Source organism: Citrus sinensis, chromosome 1, assembly GCF_022201045.2.
Source record: "Citrus sinensis cultivar Valencia sweet orange chromosome 1, DVS_A1.0, whole genome shotgun sequence".
Lineage (NCBI taxonomy): Eukaryota > Viridiplantae > Streptophyta > Magnoliopsida > Sapindales > Rutaceae > Citrus > Citrus sinensis.
In genome coordinates, this window is record NC_068556.1 from 22,600,968 (window position 1) to 22,614,645 (window position 13,678).

Here is a 13,678-nt window from a genome sequence, read left to right on the forward strand (position 1 = left end):
CTATTATTATCTACTATAATAGTAACAATAATAGTGATAAGATTATAAACATTATGTATTGTGAACTTCCTAAAATATCAAATATATTGAAATTCCTAAAATATCTCTTTGACATCAGTAATTTATTAATGGATTTAATGGTTTAATGGTAAAATAATAAAAACTAAAGCATTAGGTGAAAAAAAAGTAATTATCAAAAAATTTTGTTAGTAAAATGATATATAAGAAAATATTAAGTGGTAAAATACAGTATAACCTCTATAAATTAATAATCTCTATAATATAATAATTTTTTTTTGTCTCGACTTGGGCCCTGAAGCTAAATTAATAATTTTGATAAATTAATAAGAAAATATTTTTTATGAGAACTCCTATATAACTGTGTAGTCCCATTTATATAATAAATTAATAATTGTAGAAATTACAAATACTGTGAAACTACAAATGTAACTGACTATGTCAATTTATAAAAATATGAGTCTATTGTAACTTGTTTTTTTCTTGAAGTTTAAATCTAGTTGAATCCTATCTCTATTTTTTCTTATTGCATCTAAAAGTTCTAGGGTTGAATTCTCATACTGCAATAAAAAATTATGAAGTGTTGTTAATGACTTGAATGCTTCATTGCGCGAAATAGGCTCTAAAGATACTGTGTCATCCTCAACTTCATCTTCAGCACGATATCCAGTGATGTTAGCAACAATTTTTTCTAAACTTTGGACCTCTAAATGTTAGTTCTTTGTATTGTGAACACACTCTATAAATTAATAAATTATTCATTTATTGATTAATTAATATCTCTCTAAATTAATAAATTTCTATAGTCCCGACATTATTAATTTATAGAGGTTATACTATAATATTCATTTCTTTAATTATACTTTTAGCAACTTCTTCTAAACTTTGGACCTCTAAATGTTAGTTCTTTGTACTGTGAACACACTCTATAAATTAATAAATTATTAATTTATCGATTAATTAATATCTCTCTAAATTAATAAATTTCTATGGTCCCGACATTATTAATTTATAGAGGTTATACTATAATATTCATTTCTTTAATTATATTTTTAACAAGGAAAAAGAAAACTAAGTGTGAACTAAGGTAGTGTACAAGGTCCATGGGACTATGGGGGGTATTTGTGAGGTTAGTAATAATAGATTCTAAGCGTCGTTGAGCCAAAGTTGAAAGGATGGATATGAAAAATAGTCTAATTAGCCATGAACATCAATAATTCTTGTACTCATCCTTCCTTCTGGCTCTTCTCCATAAGCTACCTCCAATCCTTCCCCGTTCATCAAAGAATCATGAAAACAAATAAATTTACGTTTACATGTGAATTAAATCAACCAAGCATTCGGAGGACAAGGAGATGCTTTCCAATACATTTGCTATTGCTCGGGTGATGGAACTTGACATCTAGAAAACATAGAATCACTTGGGAGTCATCAGCTACAAAATGGAGCACACGTGGTTTGTGCTCATGCTAATATGTGAATTCAACGACGACTGGAAAAAAGAGGGGACAAAAATAGTAGCTAATCAAAGGAGATATTGAGAGAGATCAACAGTTAAATCCAATTGAATTCTGTTAACTTCAACAAGTGAAGAAATTCTAACTTGAATGATTTTACTTCGACAACACTCCGGACACATCAGGAATGTGTATTTTAGCAGCCCACCTCTTTCTCCATAGAGAAACGCAAAAAATGGAGGGAGCTTCCATCATTTCCAGTCAATTCATATTCATGCAACTTTTCAAGAACTACAAACCAAGAACACCACAGTCATGGAGTAATTTATCACGGAACCATTATCATTCTGCTTTCACACCAGCGTTCTTATGAAGAAGAATGCGTTAGCTCAAGCAGAAGTTTAGACGTAAATATTGTTGTCGTCAGCAGTAGCTACTTTGGTTAAAGCAAAAAGTAATGCACCGGTAATGCAGCAGGATCAAGTTCCCAACAGCCTCTCAGGCTGCCATCTCTCTCTTCAGTCAGCTTGAAAGCAGGAATTTGATGGGAGAACCTAAGTAGCTCCTCTGTGGAGATCTTCATAACAGCTGATGCTGATTCTTTCTGAGGCTTAAAAACCGAGTTGAAACCAGCAACACGCTCCAAAAATAAGACTTCTATATGCAAGTTCTGCGCCTCAATGATTTCAACTATATCATATTCACAATTCTCCAAGTCAGAACATTTAATTTCAGCATTCCAATTCTTATACAAGGCCCATATCTCACCATTCCTGGGAAGAATGGTGTACTCATTCTTCTTACTTGCAGGTTCAGCACTCACCATATGTGAAAAGGAAACAGTGGAAGGATATCCCTTCAATTTACCCCTTTTAATCTTGAATCTTCCACAGCAAATGGGCATGCGTTCATCATGCCAACAAATTGCGTTGTTTGGAAGTGAGCAGCTTTCAAGCCACCTCAGATACAATTTAAAATCTGGGTCAGTCTGAACTTTCACAATTTGACCATAGTACTTCGGCAAGCCATCCTCATCGCTGTACAATGACCAGATCTGACCAACCTGCAACCTGTCTTTGGACTTCTCTGCATCAAAGTTGTAAAATTCTGGGTCTGGAATTTCAATGGCGTCTGCATTTGAAGCTGCAGTAGCACTTCGATGTTCAATATCCTCAACTGACCTATCATTATCAGGTTCTAGACACGTTTCTTTCAATTCATCTTGGTGCATAGATGTGCATCCTTCATACCCCGCCTGAGATTTTTCTCTATCAAAAGATCCTAAAGAATAATTGGAATGAGTAGCACCAGTCTCTTCTTTCAAAATTTCAGGAACAGCAATCTCTTCAAGATTCAAAGGCAGAGAAGCTGGATCAATTTCAAAAAACCCTTTCAACACACCTTCTCTCTCCTCGCCAGTCAGTTTAAAGCACGGAACGCTGTGGGAGAACCTCAATAGTTCAGCAGGTGGAATTATAACCGTGTCTGTTCCTTCCTTACCCTTTCTACAGAACACACTAACAAAGCCTTTCACCTTAGCCAAGTATGCAACGCAAATACCAACACCCTCAGCATAGTCTGACAAGATTTCAACAAATTCATAATCATACTTCCGATTAGTATCTTCATCAGATATCCAATTAAAATCCCAGCATTTGAAGAGGCCCCAAACTTCTCCCTTTCTTGGATATATCTTGTAAGTATTTCTGCCGCTGCCTTTCTCCCATGAAACCAAATGAGAGAACATAGGACGATCTTCAGTGTCCTCAGAGTTCCCATGTTTAAACTTACCACAAGAAAACGGTAAGCCATTATTCACCCATTCTTTTTCTTTCTCATCATCTGCATCTAGATCTGGCTCTAGCCATGTTATTTTCAACTTGAAGCCAGAGGGAAAAACTTTTCTGATCCGAGCGTAGAATCTAGGCATGGCATCAACAGTATCGTAAATTGCCCACACCTGGCCTACCAAGAAGCACTCTTCTTTCCTGTCCTTCTCAAAGTCATTGAAGTCTGGATCAGGATATTCAAAAAGTTCAGGGTTTACTGCACTTCCAGAGGTGGAATCTACTGCAGAATCAGTAGTAGCCTCAGACATTTTCTTATCACCACGAGCTACAGAAATATTCACACAGCCATTCTCCTCAGCTGTTTCTTTTCCGATCGCCATCTCAGTATCTGTTTTCACATTTGATAAGCTCTCTTGGAAATGTGCACTATCTTTCTTTTTAGACTCTTTCTGTTCTTCTCTCACAGCTGCACCTGAACCAGATTGATTATCTAATTTAGCCGCCTCTTCTCTCAAAGCATCTTCATTCTCTTTTTCAGTGGCACAAGATGATCCATTCCCTTTGAACCTTTTCGGATGGCTTACCAAGTCATCATCATCACTCAAATTCTCCTTGTATGAAACCTGCTGCTTACGCCTACTAGATCTCCGTGGATTTTGATATTTATTATGCCCAAAATTCTCTCCACCATTGAAATCACCACTCTCATCAACTGGCACATCTACTTCAAAGTCACTGCTGCTTTCAGTACTGCAACTTTCACTGGATTCCACTACCTGCTTCCTCCCTCTCTTACCATTCATCTTTTCTTTACCAAAATCAGAAGTGCAGCCTGTCTTTTGAGGACAAGCTGTCTTAGAATTATCTGCAGCCAAATTCCCCTTAAATACCTGTTCTAACTTGCAGGCACCCTGACTTGGAACATCTTTCTTTTGGAAGAATGCCGGCTGACCCAAGTTAGTTGCTGTAGGAAAACTTTGCTCACCCCTTTCATATGCAACGAAGGGCTTATTGCAAGCTTGACAAATGATAGATTTATTGATAACATTTCTATAATATTGGTACCTCACCGTACAAAATGGACACATAGTCCAGAAAGTCGGGTCACCATTAATGCCAGGTTGTGCTGGCTGTTGTGGCCTCTGGTGTTGGAAATTTGAGCCTGTAAAAGTGCTCCCAAAATTATTTCGAGTCCCTACATTTGAGTAAGTTGGCTTCTGTGGGGGCTGATAAGGTGCAACAGGTCTTCTCACAGATGCTTTGCGTTTCATATCATGCAGGGACCGTTTATCTTTATCCAAGAGCACTCTTTGCGCTTCCCCAATCAGCTTGAAAGCAGTTTCTGCACCAGGAAACTTATTTTTGTCCGGATGAAGTTGGAGGGCAAACTTCCTGTACTGCTTTTTGATTGTAGCTTCATTGGCTGTCTGCTCAATCTGGAGGAGGCCATACCAGTCCATTTCATTCCCGAACAATTTATTCTCAGCAGAACAGTGCACATCACAAACCATTATCATTTGAGAAATATTCTCTAGATCCTGATAGAGGTGTTGGGCCTTGAGTGCAAATTTACGAGCCCCAGCAAAATCATTACTCTGCATCTTGCTCTCAGCAATTCCTTTGACTCTGATAGCCTCATCTTTATTGCAATCCATCGCTGGCCCAAAAATCCAAAATCCAACTCAAATTGCTTCAATTATGTGCACAGCCCCATACATCACATTGCCTCCCGCTGTAAGAAAAAAGAAAATAGATAGCTAAAGAGCTTGAGAATTTCAAATGTAGAATTAAATTTCGTACAAAGTGTATTTGAGCACATGTCTTCAAAATCTCATAGCCAGAAACTAGAAAAAAAAAGCAATCCTTTAATTAAAAGAATTCAGAAAAAAATTCATAGACCCTAATTAGAAGTCAAAAACCCCCAATTAAACATATATCTACCAGAAAATACACGAACGTAAATAATACATATGCCAGTAAATTGCACGACACAGATCAACGGTTGGAAACTGAGCCATTTAACTGGAAGGTCATTGCAAAAACACCATGCAAGAACACAATATTAACACGCTTAAAGTAAATCCTCTTCTAATAAAAGTTAAAAACACTTGATGTGACAGTTGCAAACCCTAAAATTAAAGTACAAAAGTTTAAATCAAGAACAAAGTAAAGTCCCATTTAAAAAAAAAAAAATTCAAAAATCCACGTACGAGTCTTAAAAAAGATCAAAACTCACATACCCATTAATACACACATTTACACGTTGCAAGCAAAAGCCGGCCTGAAAAATCCACTTCTGCTTTCTAAACTTAAAAAGCACAATACATCAATAGAAATACAAGCTTCGTAAACCCATTAACAGCAATGCTGCGCAGAAATCCATAAATGAAACTTTTATCAATTTGCTATTCAAATTTTTGAGATTAACAGCCAAATAAACACAGAATTAAATTATTCCCCAAAAAAAAAATATTAGAGTAAAACTTACTCTGCGTTGTGTCTGAATCGGAGAAATAGAGGGAGGGAGGAACGCGAGAGGGGAATAGAATTCAAAAAGCAAACAAAATTTTGGGCTTCAGTTAAACTGTAGAAAGAGCGACAAGCATCAGAGTTTGACTAATTTCTCACATGCCGCCCTATTTCAGTAATTTTCATGTGCGCTATGAATCTTATGACAATTGCAAATGGAGGTCTGGTAAATAGGTGACGGTGATATTTAAGAGCATGTATCTTTACAATAAAGGGTATAAGAGTCATTTTAATAGAGATATGGGGGCCTATTTGATACAAATGAAAAACTTTGTGGCTTTCCTTGAGACATGATAGAGCTTCAGGGATTCAATGTTATTATTACACTCTCCGGTAATTGGTAAGCGGGGACGCATACATAAAACGTGACATGTTTGGAGTTTGGACTCTGGAAATATAAAGTTATTTACTTTATTTGGCAATAAAGAATTACTCTTTTTTTTTTTTCTTTTTTTCCATGAAAAGCAACTTTTCCATAATTAGGAACACAAAATTTGACATTCAAGACGTTTAATGCAGATATTTTGGCAACAAAACAAGTTCATAAGATATCATTGTGTTTTAAGCATATGAATATGATAGCAACACCAGCACCAAGATTTGAAACTTTGCGGCTACCACACCATGCGCCAGCATCAATGTTGGTTAACCAACAACACACAGCATCATGCTTTGTTTTTGTTGCCTTTCATCGACGATGATGCCGGTTCATTAACTTCCAGCATCAAAAGAAGCTTGTCAGACACCAAAATCAAGTATGCTTTGCTTGGTGAGGACTCGGGTTAGTTGCTGGAAGTGTTTTAGAGTTCTTGATTTTCTATCATCGTTAAAACACAAATCTAGATTCATATTTTCTGAAAATGGGGGCGTACTCACAGGAGAACTCTATATGTTTTGAATATTTACAAGAATACTATAAGAATCTTTCCCTGTGAATGTTTACAAGTGTATAAATTTCCCAAGTATTAGGCACAGATTTCTGAAATATGCTCAGTACAACCTCAGACTCAGACTGTGCTGCATTGTTAGGATTTAGACTCCCGATAAACCCTTAAAAACTCCAAAGAAACAACTTATTAGTTCTGCCCCTCACCGAAAAAATGAAATTTAAAATCTGAACTTAAGGCTACCAAGAGAAATACTTCAACTTAATGCTCTCATTTTGCCAGAGGTTCATGGGAAACATCATCATCTTTTTCCCCTGTTCTTCAGCTTTGACACCATTTCTGACTTTGGAAAAAATGAGCTTTGAAAGCTAAATAACTCAAGCATGCAAACATACCAGGATTTTAGCTCTTTTCCATTGTGTTAACATAGTTATGAGTTGGTGATTCATTTAGTCCAATATGTCAACATTTGAACGTCATCAGTACTAGCATTAACCAAAATCAAAGTAAAAGAAAGCTGTACACATTCTCACAGTGGAACAAGTATTGAGCAAAATACTAGAAATTAGGATTTTATTTCCATACATAAAATTGAGGTACAAGTAGACCTTTTATATTTTTGTCCGAAGAAAAAAATGAACAACGATGCTTCATGTTGAATTACGCTAGAAAACAAAATCAGCAACATGTAATGGATTGACCAAACAGACCACACTAGTACTTTGCCATGATTTTCTGAAATAGTTCCTTCGGCGCTGAAATTACCAAATGAAAATAGAAAATAAGTAAATATATGAAACTTATTGAAACTATACAAGAGTAGCACAAAGAATTTATACAGGTGAGGTGCATTCATCTTACCGGGCAATCCAGTGAATCTTTCGTATTGTTCATATGCCTGTCCAATGAACATCTCCAGCCCAGACACAATTGTGGCTCCAGACTCCTCTGCTTCTCTCAAGAGTCTGGTAATTTTCGGGGTGTAAACAGCATCAAAGACCAGCGCATAATGTCCCAAAGCATGCTGCAGAAGCAGAAAATCACTTAAAATTATGTTTTCACACGTGCTTGAAAGTTTTTATCATGAAAGCTTAGTTCATTTTAGCTAAATAGAGAATATTAGTCTTTTTGGTGCTTTACTGCAACAAAGTTTCAAAAACCTCTTCACCCAAATTTGCTAGCAGACCATGATTTCCCTCGTCATCCTAATGCAATTCTACATATCATTCCTACTCCTGAGGCTCCTCCAACTTATTTTTGTCATTTCTTACAATCATTATTACTATATTTCCTTTTCAGTAATAGAACATAAAGTCGGAGAACAGAACTATAAATTCAAACAGTTATCACGGGTCTCTAAAGGTGACAACAATACACACAAATTCTAGCTCTATATTAGCTTTTCACTGAATAGTGGGCTATGTACTCTAATTCACTAAAAACTCATGAGGACCAAAAACCCAGGTATGACAACTTCAGTGCAATGACATGATTGTTTTAAAATAACCCAAATTGACTGACTGACTGATTGCTGGTCATTGATATTCTGTTTACAGGTATATAACATTGGCTTCAAAAAAATCTTTTCAGTCAAAGAAAAGGCAATCATTTTTACCGAAAGCAGTAAAAAGTCAAACCTTCGGAATAGGTGTTTCATCAACTTTTGGCTGCATTCCAATGGACGTTGTGTTTGCAAGAATCATGCCATCCTCCGGATTAAAATTTTCCAGGTCGGCAAGAGATAAAGCATGTCCTCCTACAGTCTCTGCAAGTTCTCTGGCTCGATCTTGAATAAAACAGAGAAAGGAAATAAGTTATCACCAAGTAGAAATCTGAGCCAAGCTAAGCACTACTAACAAAGAGGAGAAGAGGTAGTGTTCAGGAAGGAAGCAACACTATTTGCATTGCAATGTCAAGTAGCATGGACAATAAAATGGTCAGGCCATGCACCATAGAGATAGGCTCCGGCATATATTTATAACGCAACAACTTCTAAAATATTGGAAACCATGAAAATACTGATTTTTTCAATAGAATAAGAAAAAAAAAATCAATTCTTATCAGTTTTTCAATGACAAGAAGAACCTTTTATATTAAATATTAACCTTCCCTTCTACTAGATCAGCATCAGCGAAAAAATTTCACCTTGATTGTAAAAGAAATTCTTATCTTCATTATTATCTTTGTCATGTACGAAGGATTTCTGTCTTTTCCATAATGACATACGAGTTGAAGGTAAGATAGAAGAATAAATTAAAAGCAGCAGTAACCCATTCAAGATGATTACCTAGATGAATAATATTTGCAGCGATAAAAAATTTCAAATGCCAAGTAAAAAGGAGAATCCTAATGACTATGACACTATCAAAGAGCAATGTGTTCAAAAGAAGCCAGGACATGAGACATAAGAAAGTTAAACTCTCACCATAAGTGCGATTGGCAATCACAACCCTTGCTCCCTTTGCTTTTGCACCATAAGCAAGAGCCTTGCCAGCACCACCAGCTCCAATGACCACAAATAACTTACCTGCTAATGCTGAGCTGACCCCACCACTGACATTAAGTCTACCTGTGAAAGAGAATAGCAAAACCAAAACAATTAAAAGCAAAAGTCAATAGCAAAATGTATATAGTTTGCTCGTGAAACACAAAAGCAACCTCTTAGTCCATCCTCAATAGCAGAAATAGCACCAACATAGTCTGTATTGTAACCAAATAACTTCCCATCACTTTGTCTTCTTATGATACAATTAACAGCTCCTATTGACTGAGATTGGGTCAAGATTTAATCAATCATGGGTAGACATGGCATTAATATATACTAAAAAAAAATGCCAGAAAGAGAGCACATCAATAATAATTATACCAGCTACACTAATGCCAATTGTCTTACAAGCATTTCAATGTAAAAAGATTATTAATTACCTTGGCAACTGGATCAACCTCATCACAACACTTCACTGCTGCTTCTTTGTGGGGAATTGTGCAACTGCATTTGTAATGTAAATTACATCATCCCATTATTCAAGTCTAAGGACAGGGCAAGTTGTGAATGCAAAAAATTACATGAGAAGCACGTAAAACACAAAATGGGCGGAGTTAAAATAGAATATCAAACACAAGCTCATAAAATAATGTAGGCCACTTCCCCTGTCACTCACCCATGAAACATATTACCCACTAGAAGAAAGGATACTTAAGAAAAGATGTTATTCACAAAATCAGAGCAAAAACAAATTATACTACCAACTATAAATATTACTATATTTTGATATGACAGTTCTCTGTCAGATTTAACCTGAATCCGGCAAAATCGTTGGACGAATAAGTCTGGAAAAATTTTGCAATGTCATCCACTAACAGATGTACAAAAACTCCATTGAAACCAACTGACTTGAATGCTTCATTATATAAGATAGGTGATTTGCTGTGGCCAACAGGCTTCCCAATAATTCCAAATACTTTTGTATCAGGTCCCATCTGTCTGAAGTTATAAAGGTCCAACAAATCCTTTATTGTTGGTTGACCAGGAGCCGAAACAATTCCATTCTCAAGGGTACCAAAAGTAAGAAAACCACCAAATTTTGCACAAAGTATCCGTGAAATCAATCCCCTCTCACCCATAACAAGTCCAATTATTGGAACCTGAAAATTCCAAACAGAAATAAATCAAACATTATACAGCAACCACTCAGTTTTAGTATTGCTCACAACAACTAATAAATGAGAAATCGCATAACAATTAATTAAAAAAGTTGAAAAATAATAGAAATTTCTGACAACAAATTCTCTAAAACTTGAGGTTGCTGCAGAATACACAAACCATATACCATAGAGTATTAATGATCAAAGGAGAAAACCCTTCTAAATTTCCGACCACTATGGACATATAGGTAAATAAGCATTATCAAACAACTCCATGACACATGTTTATTCCATGATTTTCATAAATGTCTATTTAAAAGAGAACCAAGATAGCATAAAAATTTTTGGGCCTTTCTGCACTGGCCACCACAATCAAGTCAAGTGTACCTATTCAAAAACATTTTCCCCCACATAACACATTGGAAATTTTTTACGATTAAGGACTTTCTCAGCCAATTTCCTAAAGTAAATGGTTCGCAAAGGAATCACCTCTCATACCAAAATTTCAATTATCAAAAATCGTCATCTAAGATGAAACCTTAACATACAATCACAAAGTAGTCAAGATCCTTATTATTAGATTAGTCAGAAGAATCAAAAGGACAATTAATTCATAATTATTTGCAGTTTGAACAAGGCAACATCTAATAGCAATACACACATGAAGTTCTCATATTCCTTTATGTGTCCCATCAATATACTCTCAATTGCTATTGATTGGCATCATGAAGTGCTAGCAGAAAATCATGATTTAAATTCCAATTCAAATTGAGAGAGATTACAGACCAAGTTTAAATATGAAGAACAAGATCCAACATACGTGACTTACTTGAGAATGCACAGTTATTTGGAAAACGCGTGCCACATCAGTAATGTCCAATGCAGTCGTCGCAAACTTAACTATATCAGCTCCAGATGCTTGTATCCTTGCCACAAGATTGCTGAGATCTTCCATAGACGGAGTATACTGATAGTTGTGAGAAGAAACTATGACTTTGCACTTTTCAGGTTTCTTTCCACGTATGGAATCATTGAACTCACGAGCAACCTTGCAAAACAGTATCAAAAGTAGCAAAAGAAAGTCAGCTATCAAACCAAACAAGAAAGTTAAGAATAAAAAACAGAATGCTCCAGTGACTTCAGATGTTGTCAAGGAGACTTAAACTAGATGTATAGATGTTTCTTTATCATGAAAGGGCTACCTGAAGCTCAACATCAATGTAATCAGCTCCCAACTCCATGGCCAACCGAAGTACATCCACTCGCTCGTTTTCATCACCATCATACTGACCACCCTCCCAAATCGGTCTACAGAGAAAAACACAAAATATCAGAGAGGTCCAAGCTCAAAATCTATGTAACAACAGAATGTCTAACAAATGGTTCAGCCAAAAAAAATAAAATAAAAAATTTGTAGACAAGACTGAAACACTCAGAAACCTAAATTTTTGGATGGTTTGAGAATTTAACTATAATATAATTGGTGTGTCCCTTTGAAAAGTTAGAACTCCAAATAAAGAAAATTGAAACCAGGTAAAAAATTCATCAGCAGAATGATTGCATTTTGCATTATTCAGGACCAACTGACAACAACAGTCAAATAGGAAGGTAACTTGCTTTATGAGAAAATCAGATACTGATAAACTTATGCATACAATAATCAAACCATTCCTGGTGCATTAACTTTTAGCATCCATGGAGAGGAACCATCACAGGACAAGTTAAACAAGTACTCTAACTTTGAATACAATGTAAAGAACACATAACAAAACAAATATAGTAAAAGAAATTCAATCACAAACCTGTAGGTGAACAAGGTGGGCACAGGGGATTCTTTAATCAGAGTTTTGATATTCTCACGAGGATTGAAATTCTTCAAACCATCTAAACGAATTTCGACAAGATCAGCACCACTAGCATTTGCCTTACCCATATCAACCACCATCTTATCCACTGATTCCCCCATTATAGGAACGCAAATTAGGGTTGGATTCTTCCTCATACCTCCACTTACAAGTTTTGAGCCAGAAGCAACCTGAAAAAACAAAAACAAAAACAAAAAAACAAAAACAAATTTAAAAAGAAAAGGATAAACATAGGAAAATATTTAACAATCTAATACAAACTGACATGATACCGTCAAAATTATATTAATTAAATAACTCAGTCTCATTCTGATAGCAGCTATCAAATTCAGGATAAAATCAATCATGGTTCTTATTTCATAAATAACAAAAAATCCAATAACTTGTCGGGTCGGATAGTGGTAGCCACGAAAACAGAATACTATATAGCAAGGATCTAGCAAAATATAAACTTTTTTTATTCGTATTAATCGCGTGTATCACGGTTTAATTAGAAAAGCAAAAGTTTAAGCCAAAAGCAAAAGTTTAAGCAGCAAGCAAGAATAAGCTTTAGGAAAAGAAAGAGAAACGAGAATCAACAACCCTTTTGAAATCTGAATAGTCAGCCTCTATTTTTTTAAAAAGTTCCTAGATGATTTTCCCAAGAGACAAAACGGAAAAAAAAAAAGAAGAAGTTGAATTAGCAAAAGGGAAAAAAAAAGAAAAGAAAAGAAAAAGAAAATGAAGTTACCAAAAGGTTGGGAGATTCCATGGTGAAAAAGTGAGTGACTTGAGCTTGAGAGTTTTGAGTTATGAGTTTGATGAAGAAGAATAACAGAGTTTGGTCAATCTTAAGTCAGCAAGCAAGAGAAGGTAGGCGAGGCGGGGGTTGGTGGGTGGGTTGCTTCGCTTCCAAATATTCTTATATTTCCTTTCCCCCATTTATTTAAATTTTATTCTGCGTTGTATTGTCCGGGATATGGATGGATATAAAATATTGATATTTCCTCCTCTAAACTCCAAACCGAGCACTCTTTTCCACAGAATTAGTTAAAAAAAAAATGCTAAGACAAAATGCGACAAATTTTTGGGTAAATAAAAATAAGGGTGGGACTGTTTACACTTTATAATTTATTTTATTTTAAACACCATATTATTTCACACACTCTTTTAATAAATTTAAAAAAAAAATTATCTAGTTCACTCTTTTAAATACTCTAAATAATCCTTTATTTAACTTGTATTATTAATTATTAATTTCTTTTTACACCCACAAAAATATTTCTTCATCCGCTAAGTCATGATGCCGAAACAATGCTTATAATTGATTGACTCAAATCTAATTCAAATTTGTTTCTTCTCCTAAGAAACTTCATTTTTTTTTTCGGTCACATTAAAGTAGAGAATGTGCAGCCCACTCCAAATCCTGTAGAACTAAGTATTTTAGTTTTACATCGGATTAAATTGGATGAAGAAGAGGAAAAAAAATTGAGATTTAATTCTTCTAC

General features: G+C 35.3%; 2 protein-coding genes across 6 annotated transcripts; both read right to left on the bottom strand.

Annotated features, from left to right (window-relative positions):
- Nucleotides 1-1,309: 1,309 nt before the first annotated feature.
- LOC102618089 (uncharacterized) lies at nucleotides 1,310-5,955 on the bottom strand. Of its 3 annotated transcripts, none has more exons than XM_025102557.2 (3): nucleotides 5,754-5,955; nucleotides 5,506-5,568; nucleotides 1,310-4,997 (listed from the first exon to the last, which is right to left on the bottom strand). In XM_025102557.2, the coding sequence occupies exon 3, from the start codon at nucleotides 4,918-4,920 to the stop codon at nucleotides 1,918-1,920; it is 3,003 nt and encodes a 1,000-aa protein (XP_024958325.1). In that variant the 5' UTR covers nucleotides 4,921-4,997; nucleotides 5,506-5,568; nucleotides 5,754-5,955; the 3' UTR covers nucleotides 1,310-1,917. The 3 variants fall into 3 exon arrangements, with proteins under 3 accessions (XP_024958325.1, XP_024958324.1, XP_006489176.1); XM_025102556.2 differs by having other exon boundaries at nucleotides 5,506-5,632; XM_006489113.4 differs by lacking the exon at nucleotides 5,506-5,568.
- A 1,272-nt stretch (nucleotides 5,956-7,227) lies between these two features.
- LOC102617624 (bifunctional 3-dehydroquinate dehydratase/shikimate dehydrogenase, chloroplastic) lies at nucleotides 7,228-13,112 on the bottom strand. Of its 3 annotated transcripts, none has more exons than XM_006489111.4 (11): nucleotides 12,922-13,112; nucleotides 12,129-12,361; nucleotides 11,529-11,634; nucleotides 11,147-11,374; nucleotides 9,980-10,326; nucleotides 9,607-9,670; nucleotides 9,340-9,448; nucleotides 9,107-9,250; nucleotides 8,319-8,467; nucleotides 7,543-7,705; nucleotides 7,228-7,436 (listed from the first exon to the last, which is right to left on the bottom strand). In XM_006489111.4, the coding sequence occupies exons 1-11, from the start codon at nucleotides 12,940-12,942 to the stop codon at nucleotides 7,396-7,398; spliced, it is 1,605 nt and encodes a 534-aa protein (XP_006489174.1). In that variant the 5' UTR covers nucleotides 12,943-13,112; the 3' UTR covers nucleotides 7,228-7,395. The 3 variants fall into 3 exon arrangements, with proteins under 3 accessions (XP_006489174.1, XP_006489175.1, XP_052291311.1); XM_006489112.4 differs by having other exon boundaries at nucleotides 11,156-11,374; nucleotides 12,922-13,109; XM_052435351.1 differs by lacking the exon at nucleotides 12,922-13,112 and adding an exon at nucleotides 12,464-12,620 and having other exon boundaries at nucleotides 11,156-11,374.
- Nucleotides 13,113-13,678: the final 566 nt, after the last annotated feature.